The 25,948-nt window shown below is 36.7% G+C and overlaps 1 protein-coding gene across 2 annotated transcripts in view; it reads left to right on the top strand.

Moving 5' to 3' along the window:
- LOC145984092 (exocyst complex component 3-like) overlaps positions 1–25,948 on the top strand; it is a 164,549-nt gene that overhangs the window by 78,747 nt on the left and 59,854 nt on the right. For both annotated transcript variants that reach the window (XM_083117498.1, XM_083117497.1), the window contains exon 5: positions 18,922–19,176. In XM_083117498.1, coding sequence (XP_082973624.1) covers positions 18,922–19,176 — 255 coding nt within the window. The remainder of the gene's footprint in view (positions 1–18,921; positions 19,177–25,948) is intronic.

Here is a 25,948-nt window from a genome sequence, read left to right as displayed (position 1 = left end):
TCCGATAGCTGTCGGACATCGTAGTAGGGCATTTTGTTGGACCAACTGAAGGAACGTGGAAGCAAATTAGCTCCATTGATACATACGATTTTTGTCGAATATCGCCACCCGACAAAGTATCTCACTACAACATGCGACAGAAATTGCATGCATGGCACTCGTATGGAATTGATTTTTGTTGGATGTCTTTGGACTGCAACATCCAACAAAAATCACATGCATAAACAAGAAGACTGCAAATATGCTGCTTGAATTTTATTACTCTTCTGGCTCACTTCACCTTATTTAATATTAATGTAGGAGTGCTTACGAAGGTTTTCTTTCATCATCCTGACGTATTACTGGTTTCGCACAAGTTAACATACGTTTACAATGACATTGCACTATTCTTAGATGTCAAGAAGAATCCAACAAAACTGGATATATATTGAATACTCTCTTGAAGAAGTGAAACATAAATCTGCATTGGTGAACGTTAATCTGAAACTTACTGCAACACTAGTATTGCAATGAAATTAACGCCACTCACTGTCCTGTCCGTTTAAACTCTTGAGAGATGGACTCGTGAGAGATGGTCATTAATTTCTCACTGAGTGAAGTTAATGTCCAATATTATGAAATAAAATACTAATAATAAATACGTAAATATTTTAATATCATATTTACTCGAATCATTCAATCATAAAAGCAAATTACTTTCTTTAAGAATTGACTTTTCTCTGCCAGCCCTGCTAAATTTCCATCTACTGATTTATACGAGGGGTGGCCAGAAAGTAATTTCCAATTATACCTGCCGCGAAATTAGTTTGGTATTGACGCTTGTGAAGCACGTGGAGAAACCATGTCTACGTCACTGTGGGAGGGTGGGTTGCTGGCATGCGAGCCAATCAAAATCTTCCCAGTGCTTCACCCAAGCCCTGGTTACCTAGCAACAGAAAACGTTCATCATGGTGTTGCCGCTTATCGGGCGATTGTTCCTGCGATCAGTTTTCATGTTGTTGGGAGAGGACATGTTGTTTGTTTGTTGCGTTGCATTGCTGTGATATTTTAACCGGTCCGTTTGTTTATTGTTTTCTGAATTTAGCATATTCTTTGTTGCATATAGCATGTTGTTTTAGTTATTTTTTGTACATATTTTCTGTGTTCTGCTTGTGTGAAGTATGTCAAACACAGGAGACAATACTCGAGATAACAATGGGCCTCCCCGATGGTGCAGTGGTAGCATCATCACCTTGTAATCAAGGGGTCCCGGTGGAGGCACATAGTGGTTCGGATCCCACTTTAAACTGTAGGTCCAGTCCCAATTAGCCTTACTGTGCATAAAGTGGACTGAAAACACCAACTCAAACCAACTCGGTATGACAATGTACCAAAGAGGTCATGCACTAAAATAAAGAAAGCCTTCAGTAAAGGAATTCCTCTCAAAGGCCAAACACGGGAGATGGTTTGTTCTGTGTGCAAATATTTTGAGCAAGAGAAACACAATGGGGGTCCAATCATTTGTGTAAAGTTCTGGACAGGACTGCTGCTGCTGTCGGCGTGTCTAAACACTATTGTTACCATAGGGAAAGAAAAATATAATGTGGTGGAAATAAATCAATGCGAGGCTTCAAAATTGGTAGCCCCGGCCAAGAAGAGGAATATCAGTGAATGCGTGACAAATTTAGATACCTTTCATGCTATTTGTCACCATATTTACTCTTATTATAGGAGGAAAGATCATCCCACTGTTGGGAAACTGGGCATTTCGTTGAAAGAGTTCGGACTTTTTCAAGGTGGGGAAACATCTTTAAGGACAGTCATAAAATCTCTGGGATTCTCATACAAAAAAATTAATGGACACAAAATACTGATGGATAATACTTATCTTATTTTATCCATATTTTAAACAAATGTATATAAAGTAAAGTATGGAGGCATATGGGGATGTGGAGGCAGGGCTCTACACATTCTCAACCTCAACCTAGGCCATATTATGGAGGTGATGTGGTTGACCGACCACCTTTACCCCAGGTTTGCCACAGGTACTCATTTGGGCTGAGTCGACTGATATTTTTTTTTTGCAGCAGGTATAGTAGGGACATTGATTTTTTGCAAACGCGAAAACCGTGAAAAATGGTAATTGCTGCGAAGTTACTTTTATGAATGTGCAGTGATGTCTTGACACATTTTTCACATGTTCGAAATATTGAAATAATGCGAATTTGGCATAAAATGCGAATTGTTTGCGTTTTTAGTGATTTTTTTAAAAAATGTCCTAAAACAGTGAAAAATGCCATGAAATCCAACATTCTTGTCTTTTCTAGGCCATGTTTGTGTACATGGAACGTGCAAGCTTTCCAACATTTTATTCAAGAGTAAACTATAATGCTTGTTATACAAGGAATAATTCCGACAGCCACATTAAATCATGTATTTCCCACGATTTTTTCAACTTCTATCAAAACCATTTGTATCACAGAGCAAAGTGGCAAGGTTCTAACAGGAGATCGAGTGCATATCTACCATCACACGGGAGCCACATCTTCAGTATTTGTCGCGTGAGATGTGTATTGAATTACCAAGCTAAGTGTGCACCATCGGCATTTGTCGAGTGAGAAATAATGTAGCTCAGTTGTTAGGGCATCTGACTACCATGCGAGTGACACGGGGTCGATCCCCTGTGGGGGAGAACTGGAATCTTTTCCACCTATTCAAACTGCTCCAGTGCCCAGCCAGTGTCATATCAAGTGGGTACCTTAAGGAAACTTTGAGGGATAAAGGTAGCGTGGTGCTGATCACATCACCCCCACCTTCAGCCGTGATGAAGAAAGTGTGGGGCCCTAACTCCACACCCCCTATACGCTTTGATGGCATGGTGCAAAGAACAGGGGAGTACTTTACTTTTACTTCCTCAAAAATCTATTCCAACATATCAAACTGTCATGAAAATACGTAAATCATGTGACCTACAATTTAAAATAATAGTTTTAAAAGCACAATGGAGTATTAAGTTTCGGTATATTTGGCAGAAAAATGTTCTAAAACAATAACGCGAATATTGGCAAACTTAACACTAACAACTTAAAAAAAGATAATGCCAATTTTTGGTGTCAATATATCAGTATCTGTCACGTGAGATTGATTTAAATTTTATGGGTGTCCCATGTAGCACACAAAGGTTGGGCCAATGTTGGTAAATGGTTACAAATTTTTTGTGCCAACGGTTGGCGAACTGTTGGTGATGTCCGCCTTGCCATCAATCTCCCAACCAACTATTTCCCAACGTTGGCCCAACTACAATGGAAAAACTTTGCCAACCATCTCCCTACCAAATCTATTTCCCAACGTTGGCCCAACTACAATGGAAAAACTTTGCCAACAATCTTCCAACCAAATCTATTTCCCAGCATTGGGCTAATACAGTGGAAAAACTTCCCAACCATTAATACTCAAACCAAAAACCAACATGCCAATGTTAATACTTTTGGCAAGTTTCTTTATAATATTAATAAATATTTTACAAACAATTGCATCATTTCTTGTATGTAAAAAAATTTATTAAGATTATATTATTAAGACATTTTCAAACACTGGAGAAGAATACAAGGAATGATAAAAAAAAACCTTATGTATTTATCATTATAAAAGTAAAACATTTCTTAGCGGAGCCAATAAGCAAAACGAATTTTACATATACTATAATTACCGTCATACATTACAAAAAAAGTAGCAAGATGCTATTGTATTTATTGAAAGAAAAAAGGTGCAAGAGGTTGACAATTTAGGTGTCAAAGAACACAATGTCATTTCAATAGAATAGCTTATTATTACAAAATGGAATACATCCAAATGCTGATGTGTCAGCGAAATCTGCTGTAAGAATATACTTTTTATGTAAATAACTTGAGGATACAATAACTCTGTTCTTACATTCTTTTAACTTAAACATAAACAATCTACTGCTTGGAAGAGGTGAAGTGAAAATGTCCAATTTGTTTATGAAAATGTTCAATTTAAATTATATGTACAAACCATCATTACTACAATCCTTTTCAATAGAGTTTACAACAACAACATCACCCACCTTCTTTCATTAAGAAGCAATCATGAGGTGAGGTTGTTCCCACAATACAATTCTCATTTTCATCCAAAAGTATAGATTTGATACAGTCAAGTGAACTTGTAGTCTGAACACTTTGAATTATGTCTGTAGATCCTAAAACAGAAGGGACTTCATGAAATTCACTCATTATAATTTCTGCAGCTTTAGAAATGACTCGTCTCTCATATCTTGCTGAAAAAGTATCACCAGTCTTTACTTGTTTACTTATTTCTTGATGTTCCTGCAGTTGCCTTTTCCTTTCTACGTTGCTCCCGGCTGCCATTTCTATCTTTGACAAAGCGGAACCAGCTTTGTATCACTGAGTGTATTTCATAATCTGATGCATTTGATGTACATGAATTCCTTCGAACTGAAACTAGAAACAATTCAAACTGTTAGATCCATGGATGAACTCAAATGTAACATACCATATGATATGTGTACTTGGGCCTATCTTTAGTATGAGGATTAAACTTATTCCCTGTCCCATGAAAGGAAACTAATATTCACATATTATCCATGTGGGGTGACATTAATCCTTCACATCTAGACAGTTACTTATACTATATGCATGGATGTCCGCAGGATTTTTTCCAGGGAGGGGCAAGGAAGGTTTTTTTTTTCCCAGGGTAGGGGGCAAACAAGGCACATTTTCCCCAAAAAATAGTGTTGTTTCCTAAAAACAAATTGCTCAAATTTGAATTTATGGTGTTCATGCAACAATTAACAGATATTATTGTGGCTAAAATGAAATTATATGTGTGAAATACATAATTTTTGGTTGACTTTCATTTTCCAGGGGGGGGGGGGGGGCATGCATCCCATCCGGACGCCCATGACTATATGGTAGGGAAAGGAATTACAGAGATTTGCCACAATATTCATTTCGTGTGAGTCATGTAAAACTGCAGGGAAGAAACTGCATGGCTAGCCTGGCCTCATCTGAGATCTAACTCACTACCTTCTGAATATAAAGTGAAAGCTCAACTAACTGAGCCAGGCTTGCTGAAATGTGACAAATGAGTTTGCACTTATGAACACTGTTCTAGTAAAAGCAGAATACTTCAGTGTTACATGAAATAATATTAGTTTTTCCTATTAAGTAAATAAGACAGCTGAAGTAAAAAAATATATATACCAAAAACAATGGTAAAATTAAACAACAAATAAGTTTTTTTTTAAATAAAAATGTTTCTTCTCAGAATACATTTTTGAAATGTCCTTATTAGAGGATTTTTAAAGACTTATGTAAAAGAATGCTTACTTTTAATACTAAATGTTCCAAAACTTTCCATCATGTACATTATTTTAATTTTACATCAACAAGTAATGGCCCTACAGCCAAATTTAGTTACCAATTGAAAAAAGAAAAAAAGAACAGCCTTCTAACTTACTTGGTACAAGTTCCAATAATTTCAAATGTCGGAGAGGTATTTTGTTGTGTTGTCCAGTCCAGTTATGACTTGCTGCCAATGCATTAGAAAATATTTTATCCAGAATTCTTCACTCAATTTGCTGTAGGTTTTTGCCTCCAATGAAACTCATGTATGATTCCTACAACGAAACATTAATTCAATCAAGAAGCACTGACTGCACTGTGGGCGATACAAGGTACACATTTTATCGTAAAATTTCAATCTCCGGGAAACGTATTTCTTCAATTTTACAGAACGGAACTGAGTTTCTGTACACTTTTGAAAGGTCATGGAAGTGTTTTCTTCCATCGTTCAATTTATTTGGCCGGTAAATCATGTATTTTTCTAGATTAATGTTTGTCTCTCTGATGCACGAAAGCTGTTGCCTCTATTTCCTTCCACTACATAAACCAGATGTTGTGAGCATTTCATGACGTAACCCCCGGTCAGTGTTTCCAACCACACATATTTGTAACTATGTTAACGTTACATAACCTATGTAAATCTGCATCTTAATGTACATGGTTTTTGAGTATGTTAACTTAACAAAGTTAATGTAACGTAACTAATGTAACCCTTTTTTTAACTATGTTAACCTAACCTACCGTAACTAAGATAACCCTTCTTTTAACTAGGGAAGTTGTTATTTTTTGGTTAGGAAGGTTGGAAACACTGCATACCCACTGACGATACACAAAGTTAGTCAAGATTTGCCCACCATATTGTGTGTAACGCAAGCGAAGAAGGAACGAACAATAATTACTCGATATGTGCAAAATTGAAATTATTTTCGTCAAAAAAGCGAAATCCCACCTTAAAGAATCTTTAGCAATGCATAATAGGTAAGTACAAATGTGAAAAATAACAAAATAAACGAATTTGAGACGTCTCCCGGAGATAGAAATTTTTATGAACACTGAAATACTTAAATTTGCATGATTTTTACAGTGAAACTTATATTGAAGTAAAAGAAGCACATGGAGTTTAGAATGTAATTGATCTCTCTTAAATTACAACATACCACTTTGAGCTACAGTCAATTATGCTGAAAATGTTAACTGCTTGATTAACACACACAAAAAGAGTTTGACATTAATGATTTCACTCACGGAAATATGTCAACTTACCATCTGCTTCATGTGCTCAGGAGAAGAAAGTAACCACTCTTCCACCATCTGAATGTCATCCTCTGGTTGACAAGGAAGCTTTAGATTTTCAGGCAAGGGCTGATTTGAGGATATCAATGTTGGATTCAAATTTTCCAAAATAAGCTTCTGATTTTCATGTATTTCTAACAGTCTATTCTCAATTTTTGCCCGATGACATGAAATAACAGATAAACTACTCCCATGAAACTGCCAATTTGCAATTCTCGTCTGACCCAGATGTAGATTGTAGAGCCGAAGTTGCTTTGCCTTCACCTAGAATGAAGATGCCAGTAAAAGTAAAAGATCAATCTCTTGCAATCAGTACAATATACAGTACTAGTTTACTATCCTTTGGACAGATTTCTTCATTTCTACAGAAGAAACTACTTACCGTAATAAGTTCCTGTAGTATTGTCTAACATCTGGAAGGTGTTTTGTGTGATGTGGGAATGTTTCATAGCGGAAATTCAACCATTGATGCATAGCCCCACGAACCATTTCCGATAAGGTTAGGTTAGGTAGGGTCACAATAGGTTACAATAGTTAAAAATTGGTTTCGAAAAAAATATGCGTAGCCCCACACAACATTCTCGCATAGCCCCACACACCATTCCCGCATAGCCCCACAAACCATTTGCGGAAACGTACGTTCTTCAGTTACAAAAACACTTTTTTTAAAAAAAAAATGATCAAAAAAACGTGAATACACGTTAAAAAATGATTCGCGAAGCAGATAGGTAAGTAGAAATGTCAATAATTGACGAAACTCAGAAGTTATGGGTGTCCGAAGGATAGTAAACATTTACCACAAAGGCACATATTGAACAAAATCTTAAGCAATCGCTACAACTCTGCAATAGGTGTTAGCAGAAGTAAATCAAAATCAAACCATGTAAAAATTGCATTCATAACATGATGAAATCACAATAAAACAAAAGGAACTTGAGCAACTGGCAACTGGAAAGATACGAAAAATACTCTTTCAACATTCTTCGTTGAGGTTGTGTGATTCAGAGTCTCTCTCAAAAAAATCGTCGATGTTTCTCATAATGCATAACAAGGAAATAATTTATAATTTCAATTGCAATTAAGAGACCCACAAAAATTGAATTTTTGGTCCCCAAGAAAAGAAAACTGGCACATGTTCGATCTATTACATCCCGATTTCATGGTGATACTCTCACCAATTTTTGGTCGTAGGTTCCTAGACATGTTTAATAATGAAATCCGGGAGAAAATGTTGATACATACAATGCTATATTGTAAATTCTTAAAAATCTAACCGTTATCAAAAACTGCCTCGGAATGCATAACTTTTATAACTGTGTAAATATGAATAACTCTGCAAGTAAATTATAACATTATTTTTCATTCTCTGTACTATTATCGAACTAAATCAGGTGTCACTTAACTTTCTCAACGTCGTCTTCAGTAAAAAAAAAAAAACATTTAACTCGTCAGTCGTCACATATCCTTATCCACTTTGGCCGTCATCACAAAGTCACAATCGACTTTCAAACACACATCGATTATATGTATTTCGATATAAATCGTTATGTGAAATTATTATTAAAAAAATTCTCCGAAGGATGAACAAATCAAAGAGCACACCATCGTTTTTACGTCTATATTTAACTAAATTCATTGAGAATGTTCTTTGCTATACTTTCCGGCAACAGCCCGAGGTTCGTTTTGTCCTGAAAGAATTTCGTTCTTCATTTGGTTGCCCTAAGCTTTACATTGTAGCGCAATAGAAATTGAATTCGCACTATTCGTTCACATTAGGTAAGTGCGGAACAGAAAATTTCTGGTCGGGACGGGTAAAATTCACCATTTTCCTACTAAATCGGAAAATTTTCGGGACGAGAAATATTTTATTTTTCCCGACACTTCATAAAACTCGAATTTTACACACTATTTCCAGTGATTGTTTTTAGAGGTGTGTGCGGGACAGCATTTTTTGGGTCGGGATGGGGTCGGAAATTTTTTAAATTCCGACATTCTCGACGGGAAGTCGGGAAATTTTCGGGACGGAAAATGTTCAAGCTCTGGAAATATCTAATTCTACACATCATTTTCACTTTAAGTGATTGCTTTTGCACATTTTTTAACGTTAAACAGAATTTATTTCTCACTGTAGGGTCTTGCTGATCGACAGGGGGAATTTTACTCCCTCTTTCTCGTTTGGCATAACGTCACTGGCCACTGTACCAAACCTTGAATGCAATGTTGGTCCAACCTACAATATGGGCGTAATTGACAACCATGTCTGCCAACAATGTGAATCATTGGCCCAACGTAAGATATTCGTTGGCTAGAACTACCAACCACTTCCCAACCATGCCGACAATCACACAACGTTTGCCCAACAATGTGTGCTACATGGGGTGTCACCACTTATGGTCATTATGCACCCTTCAGTATGTACAGGGAAAATTCCTTTATCTAAAACCATTACCTTAAAATTAAAAAGGGGATATGGAAAATAACTTATCCCAAAATAGCTTCCAAGATATCAAACTCTCACAAAGAGGCTTAGGCCATGTGACTTACAATTTGAAACAGTAGTTTAAAAACACTATGAAGGTATAATTTCAGATATTTGCAATTTGAATCAGTAGTTTAAAAACACCATGAAGGTATAATTTCAGATATTTGTCAGAAAATGCGCTAAACTGAAAATGTGAATTTTGGAAAAAATAACACTGAATAGTAAAAAACTAAAAAATAAAAAATACACCAATTTGAAAAAAAAAATAACAAAAAAATCAAGTTTACATAAAACAAGAATATCAGTTGTAATTTATTGCATTAGTAACATTGAGTCCTAACCTAATTTTTGGCATAATCACCACCGTTGTTCTGGCATTTGTCGTAGCATGGCACTAAATTTTGTATGCCAATGGCATATGTGTCTGACAACAAAGACTGGAACTATCTCTACTGCAGTGTAGCTGTCAAATCCTTGTCCTGCCAGAAACCTCTTCAGTTAAACAGAGAGATGAAAGTGGGTACATGCAAGGCCAGAGCTGTACAGGGAGTGGTCCAAGATATTCTACCTGAAGTGATGCAAAGTGCCCACGTGTACTCAGCTGTATGGGGTTGTGCACATTCGATTGGCCTTCCATGAATTGTCTGCTCCATCGTCTGACCATACTCTCACTCACGACGTCCGGTCTGCACATGTCACACGATTGCTGGTGGCTCTGTGCCAAATTCTGAGCATGCAAAAATCTGATTACTACATGTAGGCTACATCACAGTATGTGGGAGACTGTATGAGAGCTGCAATCTTTAACCTAGAACTGTCCTAAAATGGCTGCATTGTGATTATCAGATTACAGTTACATGCCACTTCTTCCTCCCCGCATGTGTGTGTCGCTCTCCAGCCACTATACCTTTTCCGCGCTTAGAAGGGACTGCACTGTAAACACAAGGGCAAAGGTATTACTCCGCCAGGCTTCAGCGATTGGATGATAGAAAAGCTTCTGCTGCTTCCACCACGTGTGAGAGAAAGTTGGCGCGAAAGCAATGTTACAAGCTACGAGAAATTAAATAAAAAGGAAAACTATAACTATTCACAAGATAAGCTGAACTTCTATACTTAAGAATTTAATTTGAAGATATAAAAGTGTTTTACTTGCCTAAGCAGAGTCAGATAGAAAGTCGATTCCTTCCATAGATTCCTCCCCTTCACTGTTGGTGCCGCCGCTACTGCTATCAGCTGGATTGATAACAAGTCGGTCAACAATCGTGTCGCACATGTAATCTGATTCCCAGAAGCATTCCTCTTCTTTCTCCAATACGCAATACAATAAGGCATCTGCCTTTGCCGGTCGGGTTTCTTAGCCCTGTGGTTAATCCTTAGAGGAAAGTCTGTTTTTTTAGAATTTACGGCAGAATCTACCTACACCTTAGAAACAGTATGGCCTTCATTCACCCACGTTTCATCAAGGAAATACAACTTTCGCCCCTCCTGCCTGTATTCGCGTATTTTTCTCAGGTAGTTCCGGCGCCACAACAATATGTCTTCTCGGTCAACAATAATATTTTTTCTGTTGCTTTGCACAAACTCGAAACTGATTTCTTTCAGAAGTGTGTGGAAACTTGTTTTCTTAAGGTTCGGCAGATACGGATCACTATTCACACTCACCAACACTTTATTTATTGTTGGCGCTTCGTTCCTCTCAAAAAAGTGATGAACCTTACGACGGATGGCACTTCTCGCAAACTCATCGCACTGAACTTGTAACACAGGCTTTTGACGTTGACGCTTTTTCCCTGGTGTTGTTAAAATGCCCTTATTTAGAACCTCGCTGCACGCAGATTTTACACTCTTAACAGAGACACCAGTAAACTCAGATGTCAATTTCATCACGTCCTGGATAACCATAGTTGGATATTTCTCGCAAAACTTTGCGAACACATTCAATACAATTTGTTTCTCGGCGCTTTTCAACGGTTTCCCGCTGCAGTGTTTAACGTAGCCAACGCGAACATCCATCTCGCACAAATTGAAATTCCCTCCCGCATGCCCAGCCTTTACGCATGCGTGTTGTACCCAGAGTAAAAATTGTCACGTCTTGTGTATTTATGCCAACCTGGAGTTCATTTACATACTAAATATTGGTTATGATAATTCTAGAGTACGATAATTACAATTGTGTTGAAGGAATGTTCTATTCTTGCAAGTTAGAAAGTGGACTATATTTTTTTGCGCGTGGCAGGGTCTGTTGTTCAAGCAGACTCAACGAGAAGTGTTGCCAATCCGCCTATTCTTTTGCTAAAATTAGCTGTTTTGAACTTTTTGGTCCTGCATTGGTGACAATAATGGCTTTCAGATATTTGCACAGTAGTATCATACTTATTTGACTTCATTCAAAAATAGGCACGGAAGTGACCTATTTTTCGTTTGTTTATTTATTTTCTTTAACAGCAGTATTAATCCTTGTGGTATTGTTGCAGATGTTCCTATTCGAACGTTGTCTACGTCGCTGTTTGTAAATATGATGCTAGATTTTAAAAATTTTGAAAAATGGAAGAAATAAAGTGGCTGAAGTTCCATTTCGTTGGTAATTTTCGATTCGTCAAACCTCTTACGATTTTTGAGTAAATTAGACGAAATTCTGCACATATATTCTCTACGTCCATTGCAAGATAGGGTCTACTTCATTTTTTGATAGCATAAAAAAATAAAATCGCAGATCCACGATATTGGATTTTTTTTTTCAAATTCTCTTACAATTTTTGTCCAATTTGCGTGAAATTTGGAAAACTCTAAAAATGTATGCAAAACTACTCTAGTTATGTGAATATGTTTATACTACATATATATATTTAATAAACCTACGGATATACAAAGATAACACTCGGAAAGAACTGGCCATTCAAAAAATGGCTTTTCTTGTGAGGGAAGTGAGGAGGAAAATTTGTATTCTTTATTCTATGAAAACTAGCAACAAATAGGGTATGACGTGTCCACATTGTGATTCTGGTGATTATCCATAGAAAGCATTTCTACAATATAATCTAGAACCCTACACACTGTGATAATTCGCTTTTCGCTATATTCTGCAGTTATTGGTTGGCAACACTGTATTCATACACGTGCATTTGTTTACCGTACAGTTCCTTCTAAGCGCGGATCCAGTATAGTGCTGCGTACAGGCAACATTGGAGCTTTTTTCAGGATGCCCCTCATATATGAACTTTCAGAAGTTGTTATTAACAGAGTGTTCCTGTTAATGTTTGGTTAGCTAAATCAGGTACCTATGCAATGCAATTCTATAAATTGCTTGCGTTAAATTTCTAATACCTACATACCCTTTTCGTCAGCAATAATTGTATAACTAACAGTATGTTGTCAGTTTCACAGTACTTCACTTGGATATACTATACTGAAGCAGAAATCCCATTGATAATGTAAGGAAATGTGACACTTTCTTGTGTATAATTCAATTGTTTCACTTATATGCAAGAGTTAAGTTGTTTGCTTTACAGAGAAGAGAGAAGTAGCTTTATGCATCCAAAAATGAGTCCGCACTCATTTTTCTTGCAAGCAGAGGGTCCAAACCTCAGTGGAAATATCAACATATAATACCGAGAATGTATAAGGAGACTGATAAATTACAAATTGTATTTCTTAGTCAATCACTCTTCACTCTAATCTCATTTAGTCATAACTTTAAAAATAAACAAGTATTTTATTTTAAACTTACTGCGTATGATAAAATTCTGTAATCCTTCAAAAGCTTGTGAATTGTAATAATTTTCCAAATTCACTATTTTGCTGTTTGAATTCAAATCATAGAGAATAGAGAAATTAAGTCAATTTCATAGAAGATAATATTGGTACTTAACAAATCCATACCTGGATCTGTAGGAGTTTATTATTACCATTTGCAAAAACATCGATTTAGTTTAGTTTGTAATTGTCAGGGAAAAATGTAAATTTTGTCCTGGAAAACCTGGAAAAGTCAGGGAATTTTATTTCTGCTTTTTTGTAGCCACCCTGAATAACACCAACATGATTGAAGTGTTGAAAGCTTCATCAACCTTTTCCACAAAGGAGATTGTATCTCAAAAGGTAGACCTCATTGAAAGATGAGTTTGGTATCGAATGGAAGGGGAGAAATTTTCCTGTGAGGTACATTTAAACAAATAGTCTTTTTTTCTTTTTTTTCTGCTGGTAGCGTGTAATGAAGTGCAATGATTCACTAATTCAAAAAAATATTTGCATCGAGTCAGTCAGCCACTCAATATGAAATCAACAAATTTTGAGACAAGTGGTTGCTACATGTTCTTATCCAAATTCCAGAACTTGTTTTTAAATTCAGCATGTTAAGTATATATGCAGTTGCTAAGAAAAATTTCAATGTGTCGCAGTGATAAGCATCGGAGCAGTCACATTTTGAAATTAATGAACTGTTGTAATGAGAAGTAATTCTAATTCACCATTCAGGATTATTATTGTAATATAATTAAGCCTTGTTTCCATATTAAAACCAATAAGACCCTGATACAGGGTCGAAACGTTACGTGTTAAGTGTTTTTATCTTAATAAACTGCCTTGGTCAGCAACTTATTGGTTTTAGGATTATTATGTACTCTTGTTGTAGAATAGTCCCTGTTGGGTCCTCTGGAACAATATGGAACCTTACAGAACATTCTAGACCTTTCTTGAAAAAACTGAAATTTTCTAGAATGTTCAGAATACTTTGGAACAATATGGAATATTGCAGAATGTTTTAGAACTTTATAAATAATAAAGAACCTTCCAGAACATTCTGGAGTCTTCTGGAACAATCCACGGCCTAGGCTATAAAAAGCAGTCCACCTGAGTGCAGTGAATTCAGTTGTCAACAGACTAGGTATGAGAGCATCACTGCAGTTCATCCAAGGCTGGTCTCCCAGTACATTGCTGTGTAGGATTCAGGAAAAGTATTCTCACCTTGAACCGATAACAGTACAGTAAGCAAATACAATGTGTGGAGAAATGTCTTACCATTGAAGGAGTTTGACAGTTGAAGGTTTCAAGTGTTTATGTGAGTGATTTAAATCTTTGTAGGAGAATAGTGGCTACTACTGCTCATAAACTGGAACCATGTTCTGTTAGAATGGAGAAAATAATTATTGATTGCCATAAAGTGAGTAACACTAAGGTCACGGGAATCAACAGTTTTGAAACATTTTCTCCAGAAATTCAAACTCTTCTTGTGCTGAGGACGATTATCCAAGGAAGATCTGCAGACAATATGTTTCCATCATGAAGTGTTTTATTTGAGGAAGTACGATATGTTTCAGACATCGTACTGTGATCCCATGGAATTGCACAGTGTTCCAATTAAGCAGACTCTGTGTAAGCTATGTCTGCAGTACTGCAGGAAAGCAGCAGACAACAAAGGACTTTGTTTAATCCCTGGTCAAAAAATCTGTTTATCGTGTAGAAATAAGTTGGATAGGAACATTGTATGGGTTGCTGAAGCTGTATCCCAGCAACCCAATGAAAGTGATTTGACTGAGGAGTTGGAAGCAAAACCAGTGAAGGGAAAAATTAGGCTGTACTTTTCACAAAAGTTTGGTAAGTCACCACAGAAGCTGCATTCTTTACCTGTACTTGCAAGACTTGCAGGAGCCGTTGGCAGCTATACCACACAAGGTATCCAAAGTGATTGATTAAGTTTGTTTTTAAGTCCACTTTATGCACAATAAGACTAATCAGGACTGGACCTACAGTTTAAAGTGGGATCAGAACCACTATGTGCTTCCACCGGGTATCGAACCTGGGACCCCTTGATCACAAGGTGACGATGTGCCATCGGGAGGCTAAGGTATCCAAACTTTTAGATGTTTAATTTGAAATGAGCTCAAGCAGTGACAACAAACAATCCCAGCTTGATCAGGAAAAATTTGGTGGCTCTAATTAAGCAGAAGCTGCCCACAGTAATGGACAATGAAAAGTCCACATTCTCACAATGATTCTGCATTCTTCCAGACCAGAAAGCTGCACAAAAATTTTGGCATCTGAGTGCATGGTTTGGCAGGGAGGAAAGCTTGCATTGGAAAATGGAATTTCTGTGTTACCTCATCTCTCAACAAAGAAGAAACTATCTGAAGAGAGAGTGCAACTTATTCAAGGGTTTCTGTCAAGATGACAAGTTTTCCTGACAAATGCCAGGAATAAAAGATAGAGTCAGCATATCAAGGAATGTGTACAAACAGAAGAGACTTCCGCTATCTTTAAGGAGAAATATCATCATATCAAAGTGGGTTTTGAAAGTTCTGTACACCATACCCTAAATTGTTTGTTTTAGCATGAAGTGCTGGAACCCATGCAGTCGGTATCTGCACCATGCACCAGAATGTTGAATTGCTTCTTCATGGTCTAGCTCATGATGGCAAGTACAGTTAACATTTTTATTTTCTTCTGTGTGACGTTGGAAATCCTGGCTGTATGCTCAGACATTGCAAATGATGTCCTCCTCCAGAAAAGCTAAAGTGGCATCTCAATAATGATTTGGACCATGATACATGTGGTATTGAGTATCACCAGTGGGACAGTATCAATAGAACATAACTAACATAGCTAAAACATCTGAAAGGGACAATCCGTGTTTGAAAAGTTATTGATTTGTTTCATTTTAGTGAAAATTTTTCCTTTGTTATTCAAAATGAAGCACAAGGAAAACATTGGAATAAAGTCCAGCATCCAGTCATGATGTATTATGAAAGTCTAGCTGATGCTGCACTATCTGATGACCTGGATCATGATGTTTCCATGGTATACAAAATGCTGTATAAAATTGTCATTTACGTTAAACAACACCTAACTTACATGAACATACACCTTATTTCATTGATGGCTTTGCTGCACAGTAAGAAACATACTCAATTTATGCCCTCCCAAAGAAGATTTTGGGGCTTTTGCCCCTGCTTCCACCCTGGTCCCTTCATTGTCAGACATTCCTTAAAATGTTTCTTTTTACTCATTCTTACATGTAGAATTTAATTTTTTTAAAAAAGATCTAGTATTTGAAGAAGTTAAAGCCCTTTATCTTCAATTTATCCCATAGTAAAAAGAGGGAAACAAAGGACATTTTCAACCTGCACTTGTTAATGATAGTAACAATGGATATATTATTTTGTAAATGAAGCATGTAATTCCTTTAAAGGTATACTAATGAACAAAAGAGACAGAACTGAAATATAGTGTATATTTTTCAAGAAATTGCATGTTAATGCTGCCATGTGGTCCGAAATTTTTTTTCGAGAATTGGGCCTGCATCCTCCCTGGACCCTTAATTGTCGGACATTGCTTAAAATGTTGGTTTTTACTAATTCTTATATTTATAATTTAAAATTTTCAAAAAAGATGCAGTAGTTGAGCAATTAGAACCATTTATTTAAATCTATCCCATAATATTATGGGGTAACAAAGGGAAACAAAGGACTTTTTCAAGTGGCGGTTGTTAATAATAGTAAAAATGGATGTATTGTTTTGTGATTCAAATATGTCATACCTTCAAATGTTATACTAGAGATCAAAAAAGAACTGAAGTATTGTGTGTAGTTTATATGAAATTGTGTGTTAATTGCTGCTGCATGGTGCTGGTGGATATCTTGACCATCCTTCCTTCAACCTGCCGAGATAGGAGATCATCCAACCAGTTATGGGGTGACGTGTTGTCAGCATGACGAACCCCCACTCATTACTGTAGGTTTCTGAGACCAGGTTACGCTACTCATTTGTAGCTCCCCAATTCCCTCATGATGGTGGGTGGCCACCGGCCCCATAGACTGGCCGAAATCTTAGAAGAAAGGTTGTTACACTTCCCCCAGGATACTTGAACCTGCGCATACACCATAGCCAGAGCCATGATGCCTTAGACCGCACTGCTATACATTTGATCACATGTTTTAAGCAAGAAGCCACTACTTTAAATGCACATTGTAGGAATTTTTCTCGTCTTTCATTTAGTATCAAACTCCTCTTTCTATGAGGTCTATACCCTGTTCCAACTATCCTTGGAGCAGGCAAACTAAAACAAGTGTGCCCAAGTAGTGAATTGAGATGGCTCTACTAATGAACACATGAGAGGAAATGGGATTGCGTGGAGGGGAAAGGACTGCATTTACCAGCTTTTGCAGCAGAAAGTACTACTTTGCTCTGCCCACTCCATTTCCACCCCTTCTCTGATGCTATGCGCAGCCTTGCTCCAGAGATACCTGGCACAGGGTATATCTTTTGATATACAATATGCTCTGTGGGGAAGTTGCCAAAGATTTTCAAAACATCAGTCATGTTACATTTTCTAAACTATTGCAGATATCACATTTCTGATGAGAGGTCTGAAATCTGTGGGAAATTTTACTTAGGAAAACTTGTTTGTTTGGGTAATAACTTGTGTTGTAGTGAAATAGAGAGCTTGGAAACACAGACACTGACTCAGCAATTTTTTTTTGCTCAAGAATGGTCAAAGTTTGACCTTCAGTATCTCTGGAACCACTAGAGGAAAAGAAAATAAAAAAATGGGTTTTTGGTTACCTTTGATCAATAAACATGGGCCATTTTTATTTCAAAATCAAAAATCATGTGGTTACATGACCTGGATGAACTGACATGGAATGACACTGCAATATTTTTCTGCATGCCAAGTAACTGTAAGAAGAGAAGTGAGATGTTGGTGGAGTTCCTAGCATGCTGGGATCAAAATGACAACACCATCCTTAGATGTCACTTGGTGTGTGCAAACAAATATTTAATCCATTGTAATGCTTCTACATGTTCAGAACTGGGAGATTGTAGGGCAACTCTGAATTTTAATCAGCTTGTGATGAAAGTCACTGATCATTTGGTCAAAACTAGCTATACTTATGAACTCTAGTTAAAAGTATTTGATGAAGGTGGTATCCTAGATAATTGTCATGAATATTATAACACTCTTTTTAGCTAAGGAAAGGAAAAAGTTTGGTGATGTCTTGGGTGTTATGGGCATGGTTAATAAAATTATTAACTTTATGGGTAATACATTGGAGTAACGTACCAACTTTTCCATCAAACTGTTTTTTCTTCTTTTGTTTTTAAGTTCTATTAATTTTGGTGGCCTTACATAAAATTTGCCACTTGTGACAGATTCAACAAAAATTGTGATAAAATAAAATTTCCAAACTTTGTAAAAAATAACATGAATTTGGGAAGAAAACATTGAAGATTTTAATACCTCTGATAATGTGCAATTGAAGTGACATTTTCATCTTAAAGATTTATTTTTGTGCATACAGATACTATATTGTTAAATTGAAATGCACTAATTATTTAAATTACTCCAGTGTGTGTTGAAAATGTGCTATGTGGAAATTTGTGAACATACAGTATATATTTGTGTAGTATTAATAATACATTCTTTTCAATAGAAATGTAATAATACAGTAAATTTGATGCATGCAGGTGTTCAGTTGCAGAAAATTTGAATGGAAAATTTTAGTTGACCTGGACTTTAATATTTTATGGTAAAAGTTCAATTTTCCCATTCAGTATTTTCACCATGTCACTGGTGAATTAAATGTAAGGGACTGGCATTCTGTGCCAATGCTTTACCACCTGAGCTGACATGCCTACCGAGTAAAGTAACTGGTAACAATTGTGCGTAATGCCAGAGATGCAGTTTTGAGTTATGATTGAACCATTTTTTCACTCAAAATGTCTACAACATGTTAAATATGTTGAAACATGCCTGTTCTTTAGTAGAGTTCTTATATGCTTTCTGAATTTCAGAGTTTGATGGATCTAGAGAATTCACGGGATGATGTCCTTTATGAATTACATAAATTACCCAACCAAGCTCCAGCAGACAAGAATATGCTAAAGGCCTATTTTGAAGATGTCGAAATGCTTTCAGATTTGCTTGAAAAACAGATACGTCTTGTGTTAAGTCGGACATTAAATACAGTGAGAAAGGAACCAACTGTCATTGTCACAGCTTTGCGGATAATTGAAACTGAAGAAAAAGCTGATGCCTTTGCATTACAGGTACATAGAAAAAAATGTAGTAAAGCCTTTTAATTATTCTTTCAGTCTGCATACTACTTTTAAAACCTAAGTTTCTGTGCTGTTTTCAACCTGCTGACTAGACCAGGAATAGCTGAACCTCGCCCAGCAATAAAGTCAATTCAATTCAATTCAATTATAGCTTTCATGAAATTAGTAAAGATTTGTTAAGTATTTTTCCTGTTTCTGTATTCTGTTTAATTTTTTTTAATGTCAGTTTTAAAAAAAACATTCCCATACTACTAAAATAGCAATTTCTAAATTTTGAAATCCACTTGTTTCACAAAATAATAATATGCATTTTGCAGAATTTCCAGACCATTTGAAAGTTTTCAAAAGTTTTTAATCTGCATTTTTTTACCCTGTAGAATGCTTTGACTGTGGGACTAATAGTTTCCAGTAGTGATATACTGTCGTTATATTGGTATTGATTTAGTCTGAGCTCACCATTGCCCACCGATCTGATGCTTGGGAAGACACGGATTAATCCTTACTCTCTCAGTAAAGTAGCTCATAATTTTACTAATCTGATATTTCTATAAATAGCCTGTAATTTAGTGCAAAATTCTGCCATTTTGTTATCTTTTTAATGAATATATAGAGGTGTAAGATGACGATATTCTGCTAAGGCACCCAAAAGTCAACCTCACTTCAACATAGTACACCCTAGACTGCACTTTGCAAACTAACGAGGCTCTGGCGCCTGGATCTACAGCCAGTATAATGTTCATAGGACTGTGTGTGTGTTGTCCTGTATTTTGTCCTTGTGTGTGCTGAGTGCCCCTTTACAGCCTCAGCTTTTAACCAAAGTCAGAATGTTTTAATTATAGTACAATTGTGTTCTTATATACGTTTTGGATAAGGTAAGGGGCTGGACCCCATATAATGTGACAGGTGCAAAATAGCTTTAAATGCTGACACACCCAAAAATTCAAACTCAAATGAATATATAGTGGAACCCCAATTTTATGTTTTTCAGGGACCATAAATAAAAAAAAAACAACTTAAAATGCAGGATTCTTAAAAAGGGGAAAATTAACAATGGGAAAGAAGTATGATTTTGAGTTCTGAAGGGAAAAAAACAAGATATGCTGTAAACAGACCTATTGATTTCTCGAGATAATTCCTTAATAAACTATTGCTATGGAACCTCCAACGGCCTGCTCAAAAGCACATTTCTTGCTCATCTAACTTGAACATGGAGGGGAGAGGTAGGGTGGAACTCCACTCAGCCATGAAAAGTGTTGTTTGAACTGTGAAATTATGCCAAACGATACTCAATTGAGCTAGGACATTATTATTATTTTATTACTATTACTACATTACTATTTTTAGATGGTTGTATTTTATCCCACCCGAAAATCTATTTCTATTTTAGTTATTTTACGTCGCTTTTGTGCCTCTACAGGTAAGTACGACAATATGGATGAATGAAAGACTGATGAAATGGATGAAGTGACACAAACACAGTGAAACATCCATGCCTTACTGGGTGGAACCTCTTGACTTCATAGCATGGGCAAATTATTTTATACGTATGTGTGTGCGTGTCATTGTGTGTGTGTGTGTTTATTTCTAGCAGATGGGGAGGATAGGTGGCACCCTAGCATAAGTGTTGCTATCTTGAATTATTGAGGAAGACATGCTGTCTAATTCACCAAATATATTTCACATACGTAATGTATTTTCTCATTTTGGTGCAGAATGCGTGCTCACCCCTAACGATAGCTGTACACCGAACACCAGCAGAAGGCAAATTAATTTGTTATTGTTAGCATTCAACTTGAAAAATTGTGGAAAATGAATGTTGACATAAAAGTACCTATTTTTTCAGACGTATGAGTTGATTTCAGTCACAGTAATTAACATCCATTATTATAATAGAGATGTAGGAATGTGATAATTTCAAAATCGAAGTGGTGTTTTCTGAGAGAGCAACACTATTATGGGGAATATACCTCGTTTACCCCTGTGGTAAAAATACATTGTTTCCCCCCTCGCTGGAAAAAATCTGTGGACGTCCCCTTGCTCCCCAGTGTGCAGGCCTATGCTGCCTCTCCCCCCCCCCTCTGCCCCCGAGAACGTTGTTCATTCGCTACTATTAGATCATCGGATTTTGTAGCAGATCTTCTTGTTTCCCAAGGAACAATCTCCCGATATTTTCAAGTCGAATGTGGCAACACTGCCCCGAGCACCAATAATGCCAGGGAAGGTGCGCGAACACTTTTGACGGAAGGTTTTTTCCCCTTGTGGTCGAGCTATAGAATGCTTTATGCTTTCCCATACTGTCAATGCTATGGTCATATGAGCTTGATTTCGGATTCAGATATTTGCATTAAGAAATGCTGAATCGTGCAATTACAGCATAGCCACGCTAGTGTTGAGGTAGTTGGGTGAATTATTATTATTATTATTATTATTATTTACTTGTGCAATACTGTGTTCATTGAATGTATGTATCCAGGAGTGAATGCTTAATTATAGACGTCAAAGGAAAGGAGGAGGAATGGTTGCTTGTTGCCCTCACGCTAATTGGTTGAGATGGCTTGTGTAAGGATGCTCACATCCACATGGGCAAGAAAATTGGGGCTGAAACACTTGGCACTTTTTAGTAATTGCAAGACTAGTGATTATACCAGAGGGGGCATGAGGCGGGCAAATGCCCCCCCCCCCCCAACACTTCTTCTGACAATATTTTTCTATCATAGAAAAGATGAATCTCTTTAGCTTATGCATTTTCAACTTCATTGTGATAACCAAATTATATAGTGTACTTGAAGAAACTTATGATTAAAAATAACTGACTGTGAAATGTAGACCAGACCCAATCTTATTTCCTGAGGAATCTAAACAACTTCCCATTAAAAGGAAAAGTACAGTTCTTATCCAGTATTGGATAATGGAGGTTGGCAAACCCTTCTTAATGTTTTCCATTGCCACCATGGCACACAAGAAGAAAGGAACAGTTTTTGCAAACAAACCTCCACCCCTCCTTTTGCCCCCTTCAACTAGGAATGATACCGTAAATCCATTGGTAAAGAAGCAAATGATGGTCGAGCCCTGTTGTCAAATTTCCATTCGCATTTTTGTAGAGGATAAAGGTTGGAAAAATTCACGTCAGCCACACACTAACATTATGTCCAAACTCTAGTGAAAGCAGCATTTTATGAGAATCAGTTTAATAACAGTGTGCTGTTCATCAAGATAGGTGTGACAAATGCAACTTGTGCCTCCCCCTCCTCCTGCCCACTGACTCAGCCTTGCCTCTTTGCTCCCTCCTCTAGCATGAAAAGCCTAACCACTGAAAGTTGAAGGTGACATGGTGAATGAAACCAATGCAAAAGCAAGGAAAAGGAAAAGAGTAGGGAGAAGTCATGTGGCCAACAGAACCGCCTTCTGACAAATTTTATGACATCGACGTTTCTTGGAAAAAATATAAAGTGGGGAAACGGGAGTTATAGCAAACATAAGATCAAGGTGAAAATCCTATTATTTAACATGGCCTTTTACTGGGGCCTAGTTAGCTGGAAAACGTATAATGCTGGAATGTAAAATCAGACTTCCACTGTATAATTTGGATTTTGCAAAGTAAATGTCTAAATATGTAATTTCTTTTTCTAAGACAAATTCGTTGAAGTCATCTGTTTACATATGTAAATTTAGGATGGTGAAGGAACATGATTGATATTAGCAAAAATTTCATATTGGTCCATCCCTAATTATAATAAAGATGTTCAGAATGTTTACAAATGTTACTAATATGCAGTATACTATTCTGTCAAAAAAGTACCGGGAATTTGTAATTGAAAAGACCCATGCTAATGATTTTTTAGATATCTTTTTTTTATATGTTGGTAGCACTGTACTTAATTACTATGCGGAACATGAGCGCAATCTGTCTACCAGTTTGTTTACAGCAGCTGGTTGAATCAGTCCACTTCAGTAGTGCATCATGATTTTTACAATGAACGAAATTATTGCACAAAGAGTTTGCCTTAAATTTTGTGTTCCGAATGGAATTTCGTGTGCTGACTCACTAAAAATGTTAAAACTGATTCACCATAAGTCTTTTCTATCAAACACACGGGCTTACGAGTGGTACAAAGCATTCAAGGAGGGCCAAGAGATCGTCGAAGACCTGCCTCGTTCTGGACGACCTTCAACCTCTTCAACCAATGAAGTCATCGAAAAAGTGAAGGGAATTGTGCTCGATAATCGCCATTCCAGCTTAAGAGAGATAGCTAGTGACCTTAACATCTCTCACGAGTCTGTTATTTCGATTTGGTGGATATTTTGAGCATGAGAAACTTCGCCGCACAGCTTGTTCCAAAAGAGCTGAATTTTCTTCAAAAACAGTACCGTGAGCAGGTCTCTCTAGACATGGCTGGATCGCGCCAATTCTGATCCCACATTCATGGAACGCATCATTGACGAGACATGGGTCTATGAGTTTGACATGCAAACAAGTCAACAGTCATCAGAATGGAAGACAAAAGACGAGCCAAAACCGAAAAAACCACGTCAAAGTTGCTCAAAAGTCAAGGTGATGCTCATTGTTTTCTTCGATATTCGTGGTTTGGTGCATCATGAACTTGTTCCAGAGGGACAGACTGTCAATAAAGAATACTATTTGGCCGTATTGAAGCGTTTGCATGAGAAAATCTGATAGAAATGGCTAGATTTGTGGAAGAACAATTCGTGGATTTTACATGACGATAATGCGCCATCGCATAGAGCGACAGTTGTGACCGAATTTAAGGCCAAAAACACAATGAATACAATCGATCAACCACTGTATTCACCAGATCTGGCACTGTGTGACTTCTTTATGTTCCCGAAACTAAAATTGCTGCTCCGGGGTACCCGTTTTGACTCGATTGAAGCCATAAAGCAAAATTCGTGGAAGGAGCTGAATGCCATACCGGAAAGTGCCTATAAAAAGTGTTTCCAAGACTAGAAAAAATGCTGTCATATGTGTGTTGCATCAAATGGGGCCTACTTTGAAGGCGACAAAATAAATATTGATGAATAAATGAAAATTCTGCATTTCATTTAACAATTCCCGGTACTTTTTTGACAGAATGTATACAGCATTCCATTGCAACTATACCAGTTTTGCTTTAACCCTATCTTACCCTAGGTGAAGGGGGGTAATATTTCTGTTTTACTTTTGTTCATAAAACATAAATGTAACATACATAGGAGGCAAAATGCCCATGGACCCTCTTTGGATGCATTTTACTATTCGTGACACTCATGCCAGTGACACTGTACAATTTGTTAGTAAAGATGATAATTTATGTGTAACTGCACCTATATAAACAGAAAAAGTATTGATGAAAAATTAATATGTTTTTTGCAAGTTGTAGTGAATGATAAAATAGGTGTGTGACACTCATTCAACTTTTATTAATTATGATAATTTTTGTATTTGTTATAATCAATAAGTAACTAAACTTATGTAAACAAGAAAGGAAGTTGTGATTTGATAACAAAATGTTTTCTTCAATTTACTGATGAAAAAAAGGGTGTACCTGTGAACCCCCCTTTCCCTCAGGCAAGTAAATTTCTTGTACGGCATGGGTAAACTAGGGTTAAAATATTTACTTTCTCACATGTGATGATCAGAATACTAATATAGCTGTCATTTAATAACACTGTTCTACAAATTTTCACTTTTTTTCTGCTACAGAAAAGAAAGTAGCTGCTTCTTACTGAAATTGACCTCCTGAACACGAATATGCATTTCATTTTATAAGATTGCCTCTTAATTTGAAGTTACGGCATAATTCATGTTATTCATAAACAATGCATTGACACTCATTTTCAAGATAAACAATTCACGTTACATAACAATTAATCATAAGCAATGTGGGCATCACTTGGTAAATATATTAAGAGTGCCAGCAAAAGGAGGCCAGGAGAACCCCCCCCCCTGCTGATATCTGGGAAGAATTAATACAATTCATATTTTGAAATTATAGCGTGAAAACATAGATGAGAGATGCTGTGAAAGACAGATTAAGCATGTATGCAAATTAACTTAGTGCTGGTGATGCTTTATGGTAAGTCTCTTTAACTGAGGGAAAGCGTAACTGTATATTTCCTCCACTTTAACAATGCCACCCCCCCACCCACCCACCCACACACAAAAATTTCTGGGGACTGCCTTGAAATAAATGGTTACCGAATCCTCGACAAGAAAGTTTTTCAGTTGTGTAGGAGAAAGTACCCTTTCTTTACTGAAATAGATCCCTTGAACAGTAAAAACCATTAACAGTAAAGCACTAAGAGAAAAGAGTAATTAAGTAATACTATGAATGTTGAATTCCCACCCAGTCTTGTAAGATGTCCGAAGATTCTCCACGAGTTATTCATAGTTCTTTGCTCTCCTGTTTCCCAGAAAACTATGACACACTTGTCAAAATGCATTCCATGTAGTTCACCCACCATCACCGAAGAATTTCTTTCATATTTTCATAAATTTCCTTAATGTCAACTACATGTACAACAGGAATTGAAGGTTGAACATTACCATTGGGCAGTAAAACTACTTTAAGACAGAACTTGGAGGAATTTATATATGTCATATGTGATATATTCATCGATGCAAAGAAGCTTTTGCAATGGCACACATTCAGGTCACTTTTTGTTTTGAAAAATGGAAGGAATTCTTTGTGTGTATGAGTATTATGTTTACATCATCCACCAGGTGATTCCATTGTTGCAGCCGTAAGGCCAACAATTCAGCTTT

The sequence above is a fragment of the Lepisma saccharinum genome, chromosome 2, assembly GCF_977018435.1.
Source record: "Lepisma saccharinum chromosome 2, izLepSacc3.1, whole genome shotgun sequence".
Classification (NCBI taxonomy): Eukaryota; Metazoa; Arthropoda; class Insecta; order Zygentoma; family Lepismatidae; genus Lepisma; species Lepisma saccharinum.
The sequence above is the reverse complement of the archived record's forward strand: the minus strand, read 5'-3'. Positions and strand labels throughout refer to the sequence as shown.